The 18,079-nt window shown below is 36.4% G+C and overlaps 3 protein-coding genes across 3 annotated transcripts in view; 1 reads left to right on the top strand and 2 right to left on the bottom strand.

Moving 5' to 3' along the window:
- Dh31-R (Diuretic hormone 31 Receptor) overlaps positions 1 to 10,704 on the bottom strand; it is a 45,375-nt gene extending 34,671 nt beyond the window's left edge. Inside the window, exon 1 of the mRNA XM_068289074.1 lies at positions 10,192 to 10,704. The gene's annotated coding sequence lies outside the window, so the exon portion shown is untranslated. The remainder of the gene's footprint in view (positions 1 to 10,191) is intronic.
- A 1,312-nt stretch (positions 10,705 to 12,016) lies between these two features.
- On the bottom strand, positions 12,017 to 13,629 carry LOC137576921 (uncharacterized). Its single transcript, XM_068290261.1, has 3 exons — positions 12,913 to 13,629; positions 12,655 to 12,851; positions 12,017 to 12,215 (listed from the first exon to the last, which is right to left on the bottom strand). The coding sequence occupies exons 1-3, from the start codon at positions 13,611 to 13,613 to the stop codon at positions 12,121 to 12,123; spliced, it is 993 nt and encodes a 330-aa protein (XP_068146362.1). The 5' UTR covers positions 13,614 to 13,629; the 3' UTR covers positions 12,017 to 12,120.
- Positions 13,630 to 16,741: 3,112 nt separating this feature from the next.
- On the top strand, positions 16,742 to 17,602 carry LOC137577984 (uncharacterized). The gene is made up of 3 exons (XM_068291586.1): positions 16,742 to 17,178; positions 17,241 to 17,434; positions 17,496 to 17,602. The coding sequence occupies exons 1-3, from the start codon at positions 16,742 to 16,744 to the stop codon at positions 17,600 to 17,602; spliced, it is 738 nt and encodes a 245-aa protein (XP_068147687.1).
- Positions 17,603 to 18,079: the final 477 nt, after the last annotated feature.

The following is an 18,079-nucleotide window of genomic DNA, read 5'->3' as shown; positions in this document are numbered from 1 at the left end:
AAACACATAAAATTATCCTTCATTTTTCAAATACCTAGACATTTATGTACTTAACACACTTCACACTCAATTGCCTTAACAACTCTTAGCCATGGACAGAAAGAGGGAGAGAGAGAGAGAAGAAGCGGTGGGCAGGATAAGGGAGAAACGGAAACCTTGAGGCTCTACCAAATGTTGATAAAGTAAAAAGAAAAAGTATGAGTAGAAGACGAAGAGGCCTCGAAAGGAAGCTTGCTTGAAATGAATTTTTAGACAGTGAATTATGTTGATGTTGCCCCAGCCTGCTTTTCACCACTCCCCCTCCTACTACCTTTGGGTTGTTCTCCTTTTTCAAGCTTTTTCTATATGCTTTGGGGCGGTATCTTAATTACCTGCAATTTTGTAGCCACAAAAAGACGGCCCAAACAAAAAAACGTGGGAAATTGTAGGAAAAAGGAGGCGGACAAAAGGCTTTTTGATAAGCACACGCAAAGGGCTTCTCGTTCTTCGCTTCTATTAAGCGTTTTAATTTCAATGGGGCTGAAGAGACGTTGTCATGCCTTATTTCCCACCCACTCACCAACGGTCGCCTTTCGTCCTGTTAAAAGGATATGCTTAATGTATGGATTTTTATTTTTCGTGTCTTTTTTTTTTTGGGGGGGGTTTCCTTTTCAGGGTAATAAAAAGTCTGCAAACTGCCCACCGCAATGCTTATAATATGCAATAACTTGGCATAAATTACGCGCCCCGCAAATCTTCCCATTGCCCCCCGCCCACTTGATGTAATTGCTATTTATGCATATTTAATCAACTGGCCGGACGTGTATGTGGTTAAGGCAAAAGCTGAGCCAAGGATTTAATTAAAATAAGCGAAACAAACCGAAACGAAAAGAAAAAAAAGGGTAAAGAGAGTCGGAGAACTCAACCATATTCTCCTGATTAAAATTGCCTGTCAAGAGTTTTTTTTTTTTTGGGAAAAGGAAAATCTTATGCTCAGTCACGAATTACAATTACACAGAACTTCAATTCGAACGATGAGTAACTGAGGGGTGAGCGGGAGAACAGTGGCAGAGAAGACTGAAGTACTAGTCATATAATGACCCATAAATAAACCAAGTTAAATAGGGCCACAGAGCTGATTTGATTGCCATTGCATGCCAAAACACAACAAAACAAAACGAAAAATACAGAAAAACGATTCCAATCCCCAATATATTGACAAGCCATGTGAAGAAAGACATTTGTGTGAATACAACAAACAATTGAACAACTATCAAGAGAGTGAGCTAAAGACGGACAGACAGACAGACAGACTGATGGTAATACAAATAACAGGATATTATATACATATCCTACGAATGAGCTGTGATATTTATACCCACATTGCTAACTATATTTAACTAAACTCATTAGCCAGGCGGCAAGACAAGGGTCAAATGGTCATGGAAGAAAATTACCCTTGAAATACATAAATGTGCCAAGAATCGCCGTCTCCATCTGTTATTTGTATAATTATAGGCAATTAAAATATATTTTCACCCGACATTTAGCAATACAAAGTAAAATATTTGTAGTTAAAGCATTCTTGAAAATTTAATTTCAGCAATTTCAGAGGAGTCCACAGAAAGGAATAAAAAGAAATAGAATTTTATTGTTACCTAAGTCTGCCATTCTTTGGCTAGAGCTATAAACTATTTCCTGGTAAATGAGAGATAATCAGTGAGTTGGTTTTTATATGATTGAATGATTTGAAAATTCCAAAATTCCTACTACAGATAGGACTTTCCATGATTGATGATGATTGATAACAATCCATTTAGCTACAAGACTAATAGACACAATTGCGCCCATTTTACATATAAATGTATGTATGTGGGTACAGAATTTTACACTAACTACTGTACGTTACAAGTTTTATTTTTGTTTTTAAATTTTAAAACTTTAACCCAAGCCTGAGAAGCCTTTAGAAAATTTCATTTGATTCACATTCCCCTTTTTACAAATTATACTAAATCCAATTCAACAAGAAATGACCATCATTAAAATGCTTCCTACTCCATTAGGAAGAAACCATTTTATGCATTATGGCTTTCCATTTGGCATTTCATTTTTCTTGCGGTGTAGTAAAACTTTAACCACTGCAAGCACATTAAGTGCAGCTGTCTCTATCTTTGCCCTCTTGTCAATATAAATATATATAAGTATACATATATATATTTACATGGTTTAGGCCAGTTGCTGTTGCTCTTACTTACATTTTTAATTCATTTCATTCAAGCAAAAATAACTACGAAATGCCAAATGGCATTAGCCAAGTCAAAAAAAAAAAAAAAAAGATGGCAAAGTGCTGACTGAATGTGAATCTGGTTCGTATCCTTCTGCTTTGCATTCGTGTGGGAAGACCCAACAACCAAAATTGAGCTGTGGCTGGTCTTGTGTGACTCTTGGGACCTTTTTTTTTGGGGGGGGGGGGGGCTGTTGTTAATTGAAAGAGAATTTCTTACACATTTTATATAGGTTTATTTTTTGGGAGTGCGGGACGGGCTTTAATTAATTCGAATGCAACATTTGTTGCTGAAAGTTTTTCGTACTTGTGTGTGTGTGTGTGTGTGTGTCGTTGTGGTTGTTGTTGTGGTCGAGCAGGACTAATTAGCGCCTTGTCACAGAGAGAAACACCGAAAACAGAAACTGAAACTCATTTGCTCAGTTAACATGCGGGCGGCTTTTTTGTGCTTGTTCTTCACAGCTTCAACAAAGAGGCCAACTAATGAAGTTATAATGTGATTTGCACTATATAAAAAAAGTCTCCCAATTGTTATATAATTTAACATATATTTAATTTCTTTAGAGATCTTTGTTTTAAATATTTTTGGGTTGTTTAAAATAAGTATTAATAAATTCTACTTTTTTTTCCATTCAACTTTTATGTAAAGGAAAGAAATATTTTAGAAACATTCAAGGAAGAAACCCTTATCTGTTTAATCCTTTTTTTTTACAAATCTTATAAATGAAAATAAGAAAATATCGGTTTCGAATTTCATCAATTGTCCATTTCTTAGGGAGTTTTTCATTGTATTTGCCCCACTGTGCCATTGCAATACATAGCAAAGAGTGGCAAGGCAAAGGCGACAATTTGACAATCTTTTGACTGTTGAGTGCCAGCAATTGCATGATTTTAATTAAGTTTTTCTCTCGCCGTTTTCCTTTAATTACTCATCATAGGCAAATTGAGGGCACAATTATGCCACAAATTGTGCTCAATTCACATTTTGAGGCGTTTGTATCGTGGGCGTAGATGGATTTTGTGGGTGCCGCCGTTCTGTCTTATACACAAGTCAGTTCTTCTTTTGTTTTTATAATGCAATTTTCATGTTTTCACTGCACTTTTCACCAACGCACATCAACAAAAACAAAAAAAAAAAAAAAAAAAAAAAAAATAAGAAGAAGCTGTCGAAGCAATCTCACACTTTGTATGCGTGCCTGCTTCTTCATACATACATATGTGTGTGGTGCTTCTTGGAACATTGCCACATGTGCCAGCACTGCCACCATCCATTGTCGCCACATAAATATTACACATACGTCGCATTGCAGCCACCGCTGCGGGGCTATGACAAAGTCAGACTAACCTGATTTATACAAAACTCAAGTGAAAGGTAAGAACCCCGCAGCCAAGTTGACAAATGTCTACATTAACATTGCCCACAAAAGCACCCTTCCAACTGCCGCCATAAGGAAAACAAAGCGAGGTAAATATGTTTACTACTGCTTATGAATGAAGATTGCCCGACTACACCTCAAAGGCACGCAGAACTCTTGCCAAGAGTCATGAGTAATTGGAATGCAAATAGAAATGATAAAGTTTATGATTTCGTCGAAGCACTCTGAAACTAACGGTAAAGCCATATATGTAACTAAAGTTGTTATGACATAAAAGAAAACCTAAAGTCTAACTTGCAGATATAGTTATTCATAGCGAAGGACTTTTGAAAACAGCTGTTTGCATCAACGAAATCGCTGGCAGATCGAATTATCAACCATACGATTAATGTAAGGTGCGCGAATAAAAATAATCCCAATATTTCACGATTTTTTTTTTAAAGTTGGTTCAATTTTTATAATTTGTAAAGACTTATATTGTTGATATGCCACACCATTTACCAACTTTTTCTCCTACGCAGGCAAGCGGCGAATATAAAAGGCTACTGTAATCTTTTTTTCCAATGGGAATGCAAGTATAAATGGGCTAACATTCTCTGCCATTTCTTAGCCTGGCGAATGTTACCCTTAAAAAAACTAATTTAAGTTTTTTGAAAAGTTTTTGTGCCAAAAAGTTACAGACCCTTTTATAATACATGTTGCGTTTGCTATGAAACAAGAGGCTTAAGGACAGATTCCACGTTTCTATGGCTGACAGACAAGCCATATTCTTCTTCTTTTACAATCTCCGTCGTGTAAACACAATACTTTTCAATTCAAATTTAAGAATGTGACCCGAGAAATAAGCAGTACTTTATGAAACAATCAATTTTCAGTTAGCTGACTAGATAATAGACAGTTTCTAATTTAAAATTGTCAAATTCAGCCCTTTTTCTTCGTTTCATCATAAAACCTTTTCTTTTTTTTACGATTTTTAAGGGAATTAAATTTTATGACTAAACTTTATTATCAAATTAATCGATTACGTATCGGTTGTGGGTAAATTTAAGCGCGCATGCATTTTATTAGATCGTTAAGAGAGCATTTTAAGAAAACTTGTCCTTTCGAAAACTATTTGTGAATACTTGAAAAGAATTTAAATTTAATTTCAGCTAAAAAGTTTTTCGCAAAAAGAAAATCACTTAACTGAAAATGAATGCCGCAAACAACTTTAACTGTCTTTTACAGCTCTCTTCACCCACACAGACAGAGAAAGAGTGAGATGCACGCATCATTTAATTGCAATTTATTTACAACCAAAAACTATTTTGCGGTTGTGGTTCACGCGTCTGTGGTTCGCTTCGATGGAATGATGGAACCTGCCCCCCCGATGGGTGACGTGACGGGAGACGTGGCCTAGAGGCAGGCAAAGACTGGCAACGACAAATATTCATGGCAAAAAAAAAAAACACTTTTTTTTGGGTGCCATTTTGATGTGCAGCTGTCAACGATTTGGTTTCTTAACTATAAAACATACAAACACACATGTCGGTGTTTTCTTTTCGTTTCGTGAAGATTTTCTTTTGACACTTGTCTTCCGGTTTTGATAAAGGCCGCTGTTGCCGGCGCTGTGATGTGTCAATCAAACCGCTGAGTTGAAGTCAAAGGGCTTTATGCCAGTCCATAGCATGGCATGGCATGGCGTCGGCATCTTCATGTTGCAGTTAATGGCAACAAGTTTTCTGACAAGGCGAGCCATGATATAGAGCAAGGCAATTTGCGCGTGATTTATGATACTAACTGCCATCAAGGGCAAGATGCCCTAGAGGGGGCTTGGATGGCCAATGTAACCTTATCTAAAAAGCATATCAATGTTGCCGCTTCTTCAGATCAGAGACGAGAGCGAGAGACCGGGAGTAAACGGAAGTGACCACCCGTTAAATACAAGTTGGCAGCAACAGGTGTTACCTATCTGTATATCCATGTCGGTTGCTTAATTTATGGACAACTCAAACCATGAACAGGAACAGAAACATGAACCGAAACCAAAGTCAGAGCTCGAGCTCGAGCTCTTCTAGAGTCTGTCCAGGTGATTGCAAAATGTTGCAATTGATTAATGTCAGCGTGTGCCTTCAATTTAAGTTTTGGTTTGGCTTTGCTGCCTTTGCCAGTTCTTTGACTATTCTGGGCGTGTGCGTCTGTGTGTGCGCTTGTGTGGCATGCAGCATGTGGCATGTGAATGTTGTTGGTTCATTAGTGTTGACAGCAAAGCACAAAGCTGTGATGATGTGATGTGCCCTTGCTCGTCTCCCTTCGCCGCGTCATCATCCTTAGCATTTTTTGGGAGGATATTTTGTGGTTGGTAAATATCAGTGGAATCAGTTCCAAGTTCTTAAAAATTGCACAAAGTAAACTTCGTTACACTTTTAGCCATCAATTTATCTTTAGTTTCTTGCGTTTCGTTTCGTTCCGTTTTTATTTTTCCTAACAAGCTTTCAATTACGAATTAAATTGATTTAGCTTCATGGGCGTAGATTCCACACTCTAATTGATTTTAAAATAAAATATATAGAAATATTGTGATGCCTCTTTAAAAAAATTTTCAAAGTCCCAACAATTTTGCAAAGTTGTTTTTTTACGTTTTCCTGATAACGATTAAAAGAAATTACATTTTTTATTGCTTTATCTTTTTGATTGATAAGAACTTTTAAAGTCTTTTTCTTTCCAAATTCAAAATTGTATGATTGTGAGATAAAATTGAAGCCCCCTTCTAGCATCTTCCACCCATGGAGTCAAAGACAAAAGAGTTGGAAAAAAAAGAAGGCAGCTAAGAGAAGCAAAAAATCACGATTCAACCGATTAAGGCAAGGCCTGGCTGGCAGCTGGTTTTTTGTTTTTTTTCTTACTTCGAAATGTTTAACCAGCAGACAAATAAGTTGATTGTTTTGCGGGACGTAAATGATACTGACAGGCCCCATGGATCTATCGTATGTATGTTGTTGTTGCTTTGCTAGATTCAAGCTGTCCAACTGTCCGTCCATCCAACCATCCGAGTAGCAGCTAGCAAAGGCGAAACTTAATTTCTACATTTGCTGTAAGCGCTGATAAAAGAAAGGAATGAGAGAGAGAAAGATGCAGTTGAGTGGGTAAAACTGGTAGCCAAAGACTCGAGGAGAGCATTCTGATGATGCCACTAACTGACTGACTGACTGACTGACTGACTGACTGAATAAGTGAATGAATGACTGTGGACGACGACTATGTGACTCTTCTCTTTGCAGCACGCATCTGGTCCCATTAGTCGCCTTTTAGTGCTTGTTAAATTCCAATTAACAACTTTTTGTAGCTGCTGCTGTTAGACAGAGTTGCCCTTGTTGCTGTTCCTTTTAAGGTGACACGCACCACGCCCTCCCCCCAATTTTCTTCCCCTTTCGTTTCGTTTATTGCCATAGAAGTCGTCTTCACATTAATTGAACTGACAAGTTTTTTGTTTTTGAATCTTTGACAAATCTTCCCAGATAATGACTCACTGGCCACAAATCAAATAAAATTTGCAATTGGCTTAAAATGCATTGTAACTCTTTATGGCTAACCCGGCCAATAACAATTCATTTTAATTTATCCCCATTAGCTTATGACCAGGCTGGGATTCGCATTTCGCATACGTTTCTATAGTTTTGTTCAATCGTTCATTCATTGTCTATTCTCGATTCATAGGAATAATGAAAATTAATTGAAAAACCAATCATTTTTTTGTTGTTTAGATTTTCTTTGTATCGTGTGTGTGTGTGAAAATTACTTGTCTGTCTGCCTGTCCGTACGTCAGTCAATCTGTATGTCTATCTTGTGTGCTTGTCTGTCTTCTCTTCACTTTGATTTTTTTTTTGTGTTTTGGTGGGGCGTTTTATGTTTCAATTTTTAGCTGCCTAAAATAGCTCAAAAATAGCTGAAAATTGCAATTAATTATAAATGTTAAATACAATAATAAACAATTGATATAAGAAATGAATTAGCTGTTGATTGTATATTAGCCGCTGCTTTCCCCAACACAGAGCGATATAAAGAAAGAGAAAGAGAGAGGGATGCCCATTGAAAAAATTTAACGAGTTAAATGAAATTTTGCAATTGATAAAAACATAATCGTTAACCCATGATCGGTGTGCATACAAATTGCCATAAAGTTATTGAATTTTAACTGGTTTAGTGCCGTAGTCGATTAGCAGTTGATATTTACAAACGATTAAGGCAACAACAGTTGACTTTTTAGGGCGGATTTTAAAGCTATCATCAAGGAGGATGTGGAAACTGTTTCAGCAGTTAATTACACGGAAGTGAATCTTAAGAGTCAGTTTTTTAGCCAAGCGAAGATTTAACATTTTGGAAAAGAAATTTACACTTCCTACACATTATCATATGGAAGTAGAGCACTTGCTTCATTTCAATAGAATATACATATGTATATATGTATAAGGGGTTAATTCTAAAATTAATTGCATCAAACCATTAAAGGTGAATACCATTACCATACCATACCAAAACCAAAAGCACTCCTTAAATCAAAGTTTTAGTCTTATTTGGGCTATTTGAGTCAAGACGTTTTCCATAAAACAACAATCTAAAAAAAAATTGCGAAAAATTGTTTATAATAACAATACTAAGACTAGGGAGTGCTCATAATTACGTAGTCAGACTCTGAGACAAAGGGAAGTATCCCCACAATCAACAGACTCAAAAGTAATCAGTTTAAAAAGAAATTGTGAATTCCACATTCGAAAGTGTTTTGTGAGAAATCGAAAACGGGAAGAGCAATATTACCTCAAACTAATTTAATAACTATATCTATAAACTTTTATGAAAAAGATCTAAGTTAGTGTCAAAATAATATATACATATGTATAGATGTATGCATATATAAATTTATCGTTCTATATTTGCCATAAAATGTGTGCGAAAAGCTGCGCCTGCCAACTGCTTGTTTGTTTCAATAATGGGATATGTCAATCAAAAATTTTAATTCTCGATAAATTGAATTGTTTTTTTTTTTTTTTTTTTTTGAGGATGGAAATGTTAATTAACAATTATATATAATTGCATGGTCTCTTCGATGACGATGACAGAAGAACAAAAAAATGCCAAATGCAAAAAGCCAAAACCAAAAATATAATTTTTGTTGGTTTTCCCAGCAGTTCCAGCAGTTTCTATTCAGAGAGATACTGCTAATTCATGTAAATCAGCTATATATCTTAGTCAGCGACATTATTTACCTAATGCGGATGCATTTTAGTGACCACGTGAAGAGAAAATTAGCAACAACAACAATAGCAACATGTGGCAATAAAAGCAAAATGCATTTAACCCACTCATGTATACACACACACACACACATAGACACAAACACCTACTAAGACAGATTTTCCTGGCAACAATTTATTGTTTAAACTAAAAGTAAATTCATTTTAGCTGATAAATATATATACAAATATATATATAGTTTATTCTATGTATGTGTGTATGTGTACCTACTACTTACTTGAAGCACAAGAAGAATAAGAACATTCTGATAGGTGCAGTTACTTATTTTCGAGTCGAGTTGAGCGCCACGTAATCGCTTAATGGCAAATAGACAAATATATATATACAAACAGATATATATATATATATATATATATATATATATAGAGTTGGGGGGGACAGTCAGCCGGGCTATGTTTGCTCGTTAGTAGGCTCAACTTGTAACATTGACAAATTGTATTAGATATATCATGATCATCGGGCATAATGATGATAATGTCGCCTTGTCGGCCATATCATGAAAATCATTTTGTTCAACAATTAAAGACATTTTGGCTGGAGATCGAAAGATTTATGACTTTAAAGCGTGCGTCAGCCAGGAAAAAAAAAAAACAAAACGTTGCCAAATGCTGCTACTAATAAGTGTGTAGAACGAGGAGAGTGGTAATTGGGGGAGAAAAGTCCAAAAAGTTAACTTTGATTTATGCAACTGAGATTTGGCCAAGCAGAAGACACCAATAGGCAAAATTCCGATGCCTTAGAATTCAATTCCAACGACTCTACGACTTTAAGATACTCTCTGACAATTTCAAACTCTTGGATTAAGAATCCAATAATTTCGAAAAATTCTGGTTTATTTTGTATTTTTATTTACTATTTGCAAGATAATCAAAAGTTAATTTCTGTTGCTCGTATTTCAATAGTTTCATATACCCGTTTATAGAGTATAAAATAAAAGAAAAGGCCAAACAAAGCCAATTTACACTTTGCATAATCCTTTTGAAGACATTTCCTTTTCTTTTTCTTCTTTATCCTCTTGGCCATTAACATAATGGCCAAGAAATCGAAGCAGTTTTTCTTTTTTTTTTTCCAGAAGTGTTGAAATTTTTTATAACAAGTGTAGATAAACTCAATTTGAAGCGGAGGAGGATGAAGTGAGGAGGACAGAAGTGGGTGTTGCGTGGGAGGACAATCATAATTTCCTTTTTTGTTGTTGTTGTTTTCATGTGTGAAAAGAATGTCGTCGATGAGGGAGTGGAAGAGGCTCGTAAGTTAACTTACCACAAAAGAAAAAGGTGTTGCTTTTGTTGCTAATTGAATTAGTTGTTAATTTATGATTATGTTTTCACTGGGAATTTATGTCGGATTAAGGGCTTTGACACTACAAATGGTTGTGGGGCCTGAGGCATGAGGGTTTGGGGTTGGGGGTTCACTTGATTAAATGCCTTTGCCACACACACGCACTTGCCACTTGCCACTTGCCACTGTGCCACTCAGCGATAACAATGCGGTGGAAATAAAGTCGTGTTTCTTTATGTGTTCCTCCTCCGCCTCTTTTATTTTTTGCTCGTTTTCGTTTTTAATGGCCACTCTTCATCGCGTTAATAATAAACTGTAGTTGCAGTATTTATTTTGATTTGTTTTCGCACAACAACAAACACTCAAAACAGATGTGCCCCGGCATCCATCCAACCAACCATTCATTCATTCATCTAACCAACCACACGCACTCACACACACACTGAGATTCCACTTCTCTATATATCCGCATTCGCGCGTGGCGTTCTGAATACGCGGCAGTTGAACAGCAACTGAAATCCAAGCTAAATCCGTCTTGCCACACACAGAAACCAGAAGAAGGCAACATTTTTTAGTTGCCCGGTCACAATGTTGCCAGTAAGGAATGTTGCCAGCAACATTTTGGTAAATCTCTTATCAGAGTACATTGGTTTGATTTGCAATAAGGGCGCAAAAAAGAAAAGTCTTCAAACAAAATTTAAACCACGCCTACTTATAACTTCCCTATAAACATGCACTGATATAAATGCTCTTAAGCAATAAGAATTTGCCGCAATTATCATGTTTTAACACAAAGTAATTCAATTTTTTGCTCTCATGTCCAAGTAACTTTGTTGATTCGGCTAGAAAAGTTTGGTATAGGTGTTTTTGGACTTATCATCTGTTTAAAAAAAACTTCTACTTTTTAGCAAATCTAAAAATCCAAGATTCTGCGACTCTTAAAATTACTTTCGATGTGAAATTCTTTAACCCATATTTTTTCTGCCCTAGAATCGTTTTTCTAGTATTAGAAAATAAATATCTAAAGCATCATAAACAAGAAATTCGATCCCTTATTACATACTTGTTACCCACTGTGCAGAGATGTGAAGTTCGAATGTTTTTCCAGCCTGGAGCTTTTTGTTAAAAGCTTTCACTACTCGAGTCATATTTTCCATTGGGTTACCATTGATTTCAGCAACATGTTGCTAAGTAAACTGATAAGGAATTTGAATTGTCGTTTAGCTTGTACAATTATTTATAGCTCGAAGCGCCGTTCATAAATCACAAAATACATAATCTTTTCTAATTATTGCCGAATAATATTGTTGTAGATTGAAAAAGTCCAACCCAAAGGGTCGTCTTGTGAATTACGCAAATTTCTGGCGTCTAGAAAACAATAATTGACACTTGTTGCTGTTGATTAACTAAGACGTTGCTTTTTTGGAGGATTGTGTCCCAGGTTGAAGAAGAAAAGCTTTCCCCATTAGAGGAATGGGGCGCCTAGATTGTCGGATGATGAATGAGAGACTGTTCGTCTCGATGTTTGAACAAGAATAGATTGATAGCAAAGACAAGATAAATAATGGTTACTTTACTATCACTTGACTCGCAATTATCAATGATAAGTTATCAAATCATCAACTCATGGCTCTTCTGATAACTTTTGCCATTAGACAAGTCTACAAAGATTCCAAACGATCAACAACAAACTAACTACTTGACTTGATTTGTAGTTTTTTGCTTTGAGCAAACATACTTAAGAAACTTGTAGGACTGTGTAATTGATAACAATAACAAATAGAAAAAAGGTTGGGCAGCATTTTTTTTTTATCAAAAATTTATTATTATATCTGCCAAATCAAGGAAAAATATTTTGCAAAGTCCAAAAGCTTTGACCATAAAACAAAATTTCCCCGTTTTGTTAATAATTTAGGCCACGGTATAGGTGAAGGCAAAGCCAGCTTCGGATTCCTTGTAGATGTCATCACTGTTGAAAAGCACCAACAAAGGACCCGGGTTGTTGCCTGGATAAAAGATATAAAGAAAGCTTTTTGGTTATGGCATCTTTATTAAGAGCTTTAGCACTTGAAAAAGAGTTAAGATTTAGTTTGAAAGAGAAGTTTGATTAAAGTTTTAACTATTCTTTCAAACTTATTTTAGTTTTATAAAACAAAAACTAGTAAGTGTTCCACTTGGCCTGAAGAAATTGATTCAAAACATATCAATATCTTTTCCAAAATCGATCCATAAACTATTTGACCCAACATCTCAATGAATTTCTTAATTGTCAAACATTTAAAAAAAATCACTAAATACATTGGATTGAATAGTTATTAACTGTTAACTAAAAAGTTTAATAAATACTTTGAAGAGACAAAAATCTCATGATCTGAGCTTTTAGTGAGAGATTCAAATTATTAGAGCTCCTTCTTTGTGGGCTAAGCTTTTGTCACTTTTACTTACTCTTGATGACCACATCCTTATCGGTGGCGCCACAGAAGTACGTGGCATGTGTATTGCTATCTACGAGAGTGGCCTGTGGCACCATAAGGAAATCAGCATCCAGATCACCTGAGCTGCCGCTTCTATAGCAGGATTCGTCGGTAAGGAAATTGCTAGCAGATGTCTCGGCACCCACATTAAAGAAATACGAGCGAATGCTAAACAAAACGAATGAGTATTTAAGTTTTCCTCTACATATTAGACTTCAAACCAACTCACGTCAACAGAGAGGTAGTCTCTACACGACGGAAACAGATGGCATAGTTCATGCGTGAGGGATAGATACCAGCTCCATCATTGTAGTTAAAAGACTTGACCACACCCTTGGCCTGTGGGAAGTACTGAAGACAGCCGGGAGGAGCCACAAAGAAGCCATCCTTGATAGTGCTCGCCCTCGATTCAATTGTTATCTCTGCCTGATCCTCCAAATCTAGAGAACGCACTGAGGCACCTGCTGGACACTCCAATTGTGTGACAGTCATGTCCCAGGAGGGAGTTGGCAAACCCGTGGCTCCGGCCCGATTAGCCAAAACCAAAAGGAGATCAACTGTCGAGACACCATCGGTGGCATTGAAGGGCACATAGATGTGTTGCCAGGTTTCCACACCGCAGAGACGCAATCCATTGACCTCAAAGTAATCCGAGGTGCATTCAGCATAGCTCAGACCAGTCGTTTCGTCCTTTTCCAATGTCGGTTGGGCCAGAGTCATGGCAAAATCGATGCGCAATTGGCAGACATATTTGCTATAGGCTCCAATATGATATTCGCATTCACGTGGCGGACTCGAGGGCACCACCAGATTGATGTTCTTGGAGGATGTTGTTCCTCCACACACCGGTTTGGCCACGGAGGCAGCCTGCAAACTGCCCACTCCTAGGCCAAGAAGCACCAACAAAACACTTGCAATGTAGCCGTTCATTATTCAACTGAGCCAATCCGTTCCAAACAGCGACCTTTTATAACTGCAACGAACTATCGTCAGCAAATAATTAGCATTGTTCTAACATGATCGATAAGGGTCGATCGGCCTCATTCAGATGTGTGGGGGGTCGCTTTAGTCTTCAAAGCTTTCTTATCACTTTTCACTTAGGCAACAGAAAGTCGTCATGTAAGTCTATAAAGAATAGATATCTAACAAAAAACAGAAGCGCACAACCTTTTGTTTTCCCTTCTTTAAAGATAAATAACCATAAATAGAAATACACAGAAAGATAAATTGTTTTATTATCATGCAAAATATTTGAAAATTGAATGGTATATCTATTATCAATATATGATAGAGAAAGATTTTCTATGAAAACTTGCGCAAATAACATTCTAAAATTCCCTAGATTTATTTATACATACATATATTTGTTTTAATTAAGTCTCTGGGTATTTCAATTTGCAGGTGGGTACGCTTTACCTAAAAAAAACTTTGCGAGATGTACTAGAACAGTAATGAAATAGATATCCCAATGATATATGCAAAACGTTATTGCTAAAACAATGCAATATGTCTATTTCAAAAGTGAATTCTTTCTAATTACGAAGAACCCATAATATATTATTTCTTTATGTTCGTTTTACTTTGTTTTTAATCAGTAGCAAAAACTAATAGTAGTTAAATGGCTTCAATGATCTTTACCTTTACTTCAAATTTGTCTCTCGTTCTTCTTATCCTATGAAACTTCTTGTTGCAGCACTACTAAAGTATTTAGCAATAATATTAACCACAATTAAATTTAAAAAATTTATGATTGTTAATATTTTTAATTCTAACCTTATCTTGCACATGGGACCAGACCCCAATTAGTAACTATTATGATCCGTAGTAAGTTGTTCTATTATTTATATTATACTATAGTACTATAGTATAGTAAAACTTACAAATTACAGAAATCACAAACTTGCCCTCGAATATATGCATAAATTTGTTTGTTTAAGGGCGTGTCACAAATTTCAGTTTTAAGAGATTATAATTTTCGCCCCTCTCCTCAACTCAATCCATGGTTTAGGCCACAAGTGAAGTTCACCCTAATGATTGCATTTTCGCAATCAACTAAAAAGAAGAAGAAGAATAACAACAACAAGAATGGCAGCAACAAAGAAATCTCAACAAACCTTCAATAATTAATTTGATATCAAACTTAATTGTCTTTTTTTTTTTTTTTTTTTTGGCTTGCACTTATCAAAGTTTCTGTTTGGTTTTACCCACTTAAAATTGTGCAATTTTATAGGGTAAAAGAATGTATCTCAGCCTCACCCCTTTTCACTTTTTTTTTCTTTTCTGGGTTATTTGTCATCATCAATATTCTCAAAAGTTAAACTATTTAGAGTGTGGGTAAATATAACCCAGTTTCGTTTTTTTTTTTTTATTCCGGCTAGAGCAATTGACAAATTCATCTCTATAGAGCAATCATCGTTGTGGTTCAATGGACTTTTGGACAAACACACAACTTGTCGCGGCACTCGCTCGAATAGAATTCACTTTGAATATTCATATAATCATGATGATGTTTTAGTTGGTAATGGTTCTCTGGTTTTGGGTTTGGTTCTGTCTTCATTCTTTCTGCTTACCAAATATTTACACGCATTAACTACTAACATGAAAATCACATCAGCGTCGTTGACTCGCTGCTCTCGCTGCTGCTGCTTGAGAGACGAGAGCGCACTATAAAAGTGGCAGTCTTAAGTCAGAAATTTCTCATAGTTAATGTGAAAGTGTGGGCGTTCAGTTCAAGAATAATGCAGTCAATCATCATATTAATATTTTCAAGCTTTTGCCTGGCATTTGTCCATACACAATTGGTGGCTGAAGCGAATGAAACGGCGGAATTTACTCTACGGAATGGAACTATAACTGCTTCTGCACGTCAGGCTCGTCGTCGGTCAACTCTGATTGATAGTTGCATCACAAATAGTGGCGAAACAGGCACTTGCCTCACACGTTTCAAGTGCATGCGTCAAGGCGGCACTGTCAATGGCTACTGTGGCAGTTATGGTGTTTGCTGTGAAAGTGAGTAACAACAACGTTAGCATGTGAACGTCGTTATGCAATCCAACGGAAGCAAACTCATTTAAAACAATTTTATAGTGCTTAACTGAAAGGATTAAAAGTGATAAATTTCGGATATGAAAACGATTTAAAAAAACAAAAAATATTTAAAGATCGCACAGTGGTTTCTGTTGATAAAATAAAGTTTTGAGTGAAATTAAACAAATAATTTTGTTAGATTTCATTTTAGAGCTTATTGTGTACCATAATTTTTTACGTACAAACATATTCTGCTTTTAGCCGAACTGAAAGGGAAAACAGGCAGTTAATTAAAAATCTTGAAAATCTTAATGTTAACCAAAAGTCAGCTAATAAGTCTGAAATGAAAAAGTCAAGTCCAGATCAACACAAATATGCCAACAAGATGAGAAATAAGGATTAAAACTGGGTGTTAGCCAGCTTGATATTAATAAATCTTATATATGTAGAAACAAATCGGACAACTTGTCTAAATAGTTTTGTTAAGAGCCACCATCAAATTGCATTAACAGTTGACCAAGCTAAAGACATAAGAAATAAGGTGGCTTTAATGTTAAAACTTCTTATGAATTGTCACATTTAAAAGAGGTTCAATTCTATTTAAGCGAGAAAGGTATAATATTTCGATGCATTCATTTTAAATCCTCAATCAAAAAGCAACGAGTTGAAAGAGTTTCCCGCGAAATATCGATACAGGGAGCTTAAGAGTCAACAAAACACTGTGCGAATTATTCAATAAACTTTGATATAGAGTTTCCGCTTTGATTGGAGTATCTTTGATGGGATTAAAAGGAAACTATTCGATTAATGAGGGCCGTTTTCTCTCTCTCTCTCTCTACCCACTCTAAGCAAATTTGCAATGCGGCGCTGTATCACGACAGAAACGCACTTTGATACGAAATCCGGCTGTCTTGAATGTGGACACTTGCACTTATACCATTGAGCCATATAGCTCAAATGTCCAACAGTTGCGTATTGATTTTGAGCAATTTGAATTGAGTCAACCCACTGTCAGTACGGCAGATAGTTCGATGTTGGAGTGCCTGGATTATTTCGATGCCGGTGGCTTTAAGTTCTGTGGCCTTAATACTGGACAGCATTTCTATTTGCCCTTTAATGTGGCCGCTGGCATGGATCAGATTACGTTAATCTTCTCGGTAGGCACACGGCAGACAGCGCCCAGTTGGCGTTTGATTGTCACCCAATTGGAGGCACCGGTAGCCAGCACTAAACGTAAGAGCTCTTTGAGTGGAGTAAGTACAAATACTTTGCAGGATTTGCGTAACATTTTCGCTTCTCATCATGCCGATTATGATTTGCTGGCTCCGGCTGGATGTCAGCAATTTTATACCGAATCAACGGGTACTATACGTAGCTTCAATTATCAAGCCTCGTTGGATTATAACTATATGCCCAGTCTTAGCTATACCATATGCATTAAATCGGTGCCCACAACAAGCGTTATTGAGTAAGTAGTCTCCTAAAATGGATTGAAATAGTGTCAGATTGTTCAGACGTTTTGCCATTCAGATATACCTTTAAAAAGTTCTCCATGTCTGTGCAATCGGGCGATGCCGAGGGCTATGATGAATCGTGTCATGCGACAGTTTTGACTACCGGAAGGCAAGAGGATTATCTATTGATACCGCAGGGTCTACTGGCCAAAGATACATCCTATCAGCCCACTTACTATTGTGGACTCAATGATGATTTGGTTGTATATGGTAAAAATTCAAACCTTTTATTATTTTTTAAACCTGAAGTTAATTGTTTTTGCTGTTTTAGCTCGTCCGCCTTATATGATACATTTTAATAGTGATGATGTTACCTATGATCGCACTCTGGAGACAGGTTTCACCATGACTTATCTTCTAAGGTCAACAATTCTTTAGAGTAACAAGAGATAAACAGCAAATTTTATTCAATTTTTGTATTGTAGATTTTAAGTTAATAATTTGCCATAGAATTTAATAAAATTAAAGTCATATCTTTAAGAGACTTTGCTTAGTGAGAGAGAGAGAAGTGGAAAGGGGATGAAAGTTCGTGGAACTCATTAGGTTGTGTCCAAGTGTGTGTGTTTGTTTGTGCGGTCAGCGACATGATTATCCTTTTAGTTGCGTAATTAGTGGGATTAAAGTCAAACAACACATTAGCACAGCAACAAAATAAAACATAAAACGCACCATTACCGGCATTGAACGGCAATTGGTAAAGTTCCCCCCACACCTCCTCTTCTTCTTCATCTTTTACTCATCAAAGACAGCTCACCCCCTTAACTTCTTTTCTACCATCGTTCCGCACTCTTCCGAATCGCCTTTCACTTTGACAAGGTGTTAGATTTTAGAACCTGCTAATTGATATCTTACTTG

This window comes from Drosophila tropicalis, unplaced genomic scaffold, assembly GCF_018151085.1.
Source record: "Drosophila tropicalis isolate 14030-0801.00 unplaced genomic scaffold, ASM1815108v1 contig_593, whole genome shotgun sequence".
Lineage (NCBI taxonomy): Eukaryota > Metazoa > Arthropoda > Insecta > Diptera > Drosophilidae > Drosophila > Drosophila tropicalis.
Note: the sequence above shows the minus strand (reverse complement) of the source record. Positions and strands in the feature narration are given on the sequence as shown.

Excerpts from the sequence above, each read along its gene's own strand:
- LOC137576921 (XM_068290261.1), bottom strand. The coding sequence starts at position 13,613 with ATGAACGGCTACATTGCAAGTGTTTTGTTGGTGCTTCTTGGCCTAGGA. Across the intron at positions 12,852-12,912 it reads GAGACTACCTCTCTGTTGAC|CATTCGCTCGTATTTCTTTA; the intron begins GTGAGTTGGTTT and ends CGTTTTGTTTAG. Across the intron at positions 12,216-12,654 it reads TAAGGATGTGGTCATCAAGA|GCAACAACCCGGGTCCTTTG; the intron begins GTAAGTAAAAGT and ends TCTTTTATCCAG.
- LOC137577984 (XM_068291586.1), top strand. The coding sequence starts at position 16,742 with ATGTTGGAGTGCCTGGATTATTTCGATGCCGGTGGCTTTAAGTTCTGT. Across the intron at positions 17,179-17,240 it reads CCCACAACAAGCGTTATTGA|ATATACCTTTAAAAAGTTCT; the intron begins GTAAGTAGTCTC and ends TTTGCCATTCAG. Across the intron at positions 17,435-17,495 it reads TGATGATTTGGTTGTATATG|CTCGTCCGCCTTATATGATA; the intron begins GTAAAAATTCAA and ends TTGCTGTTTTAG.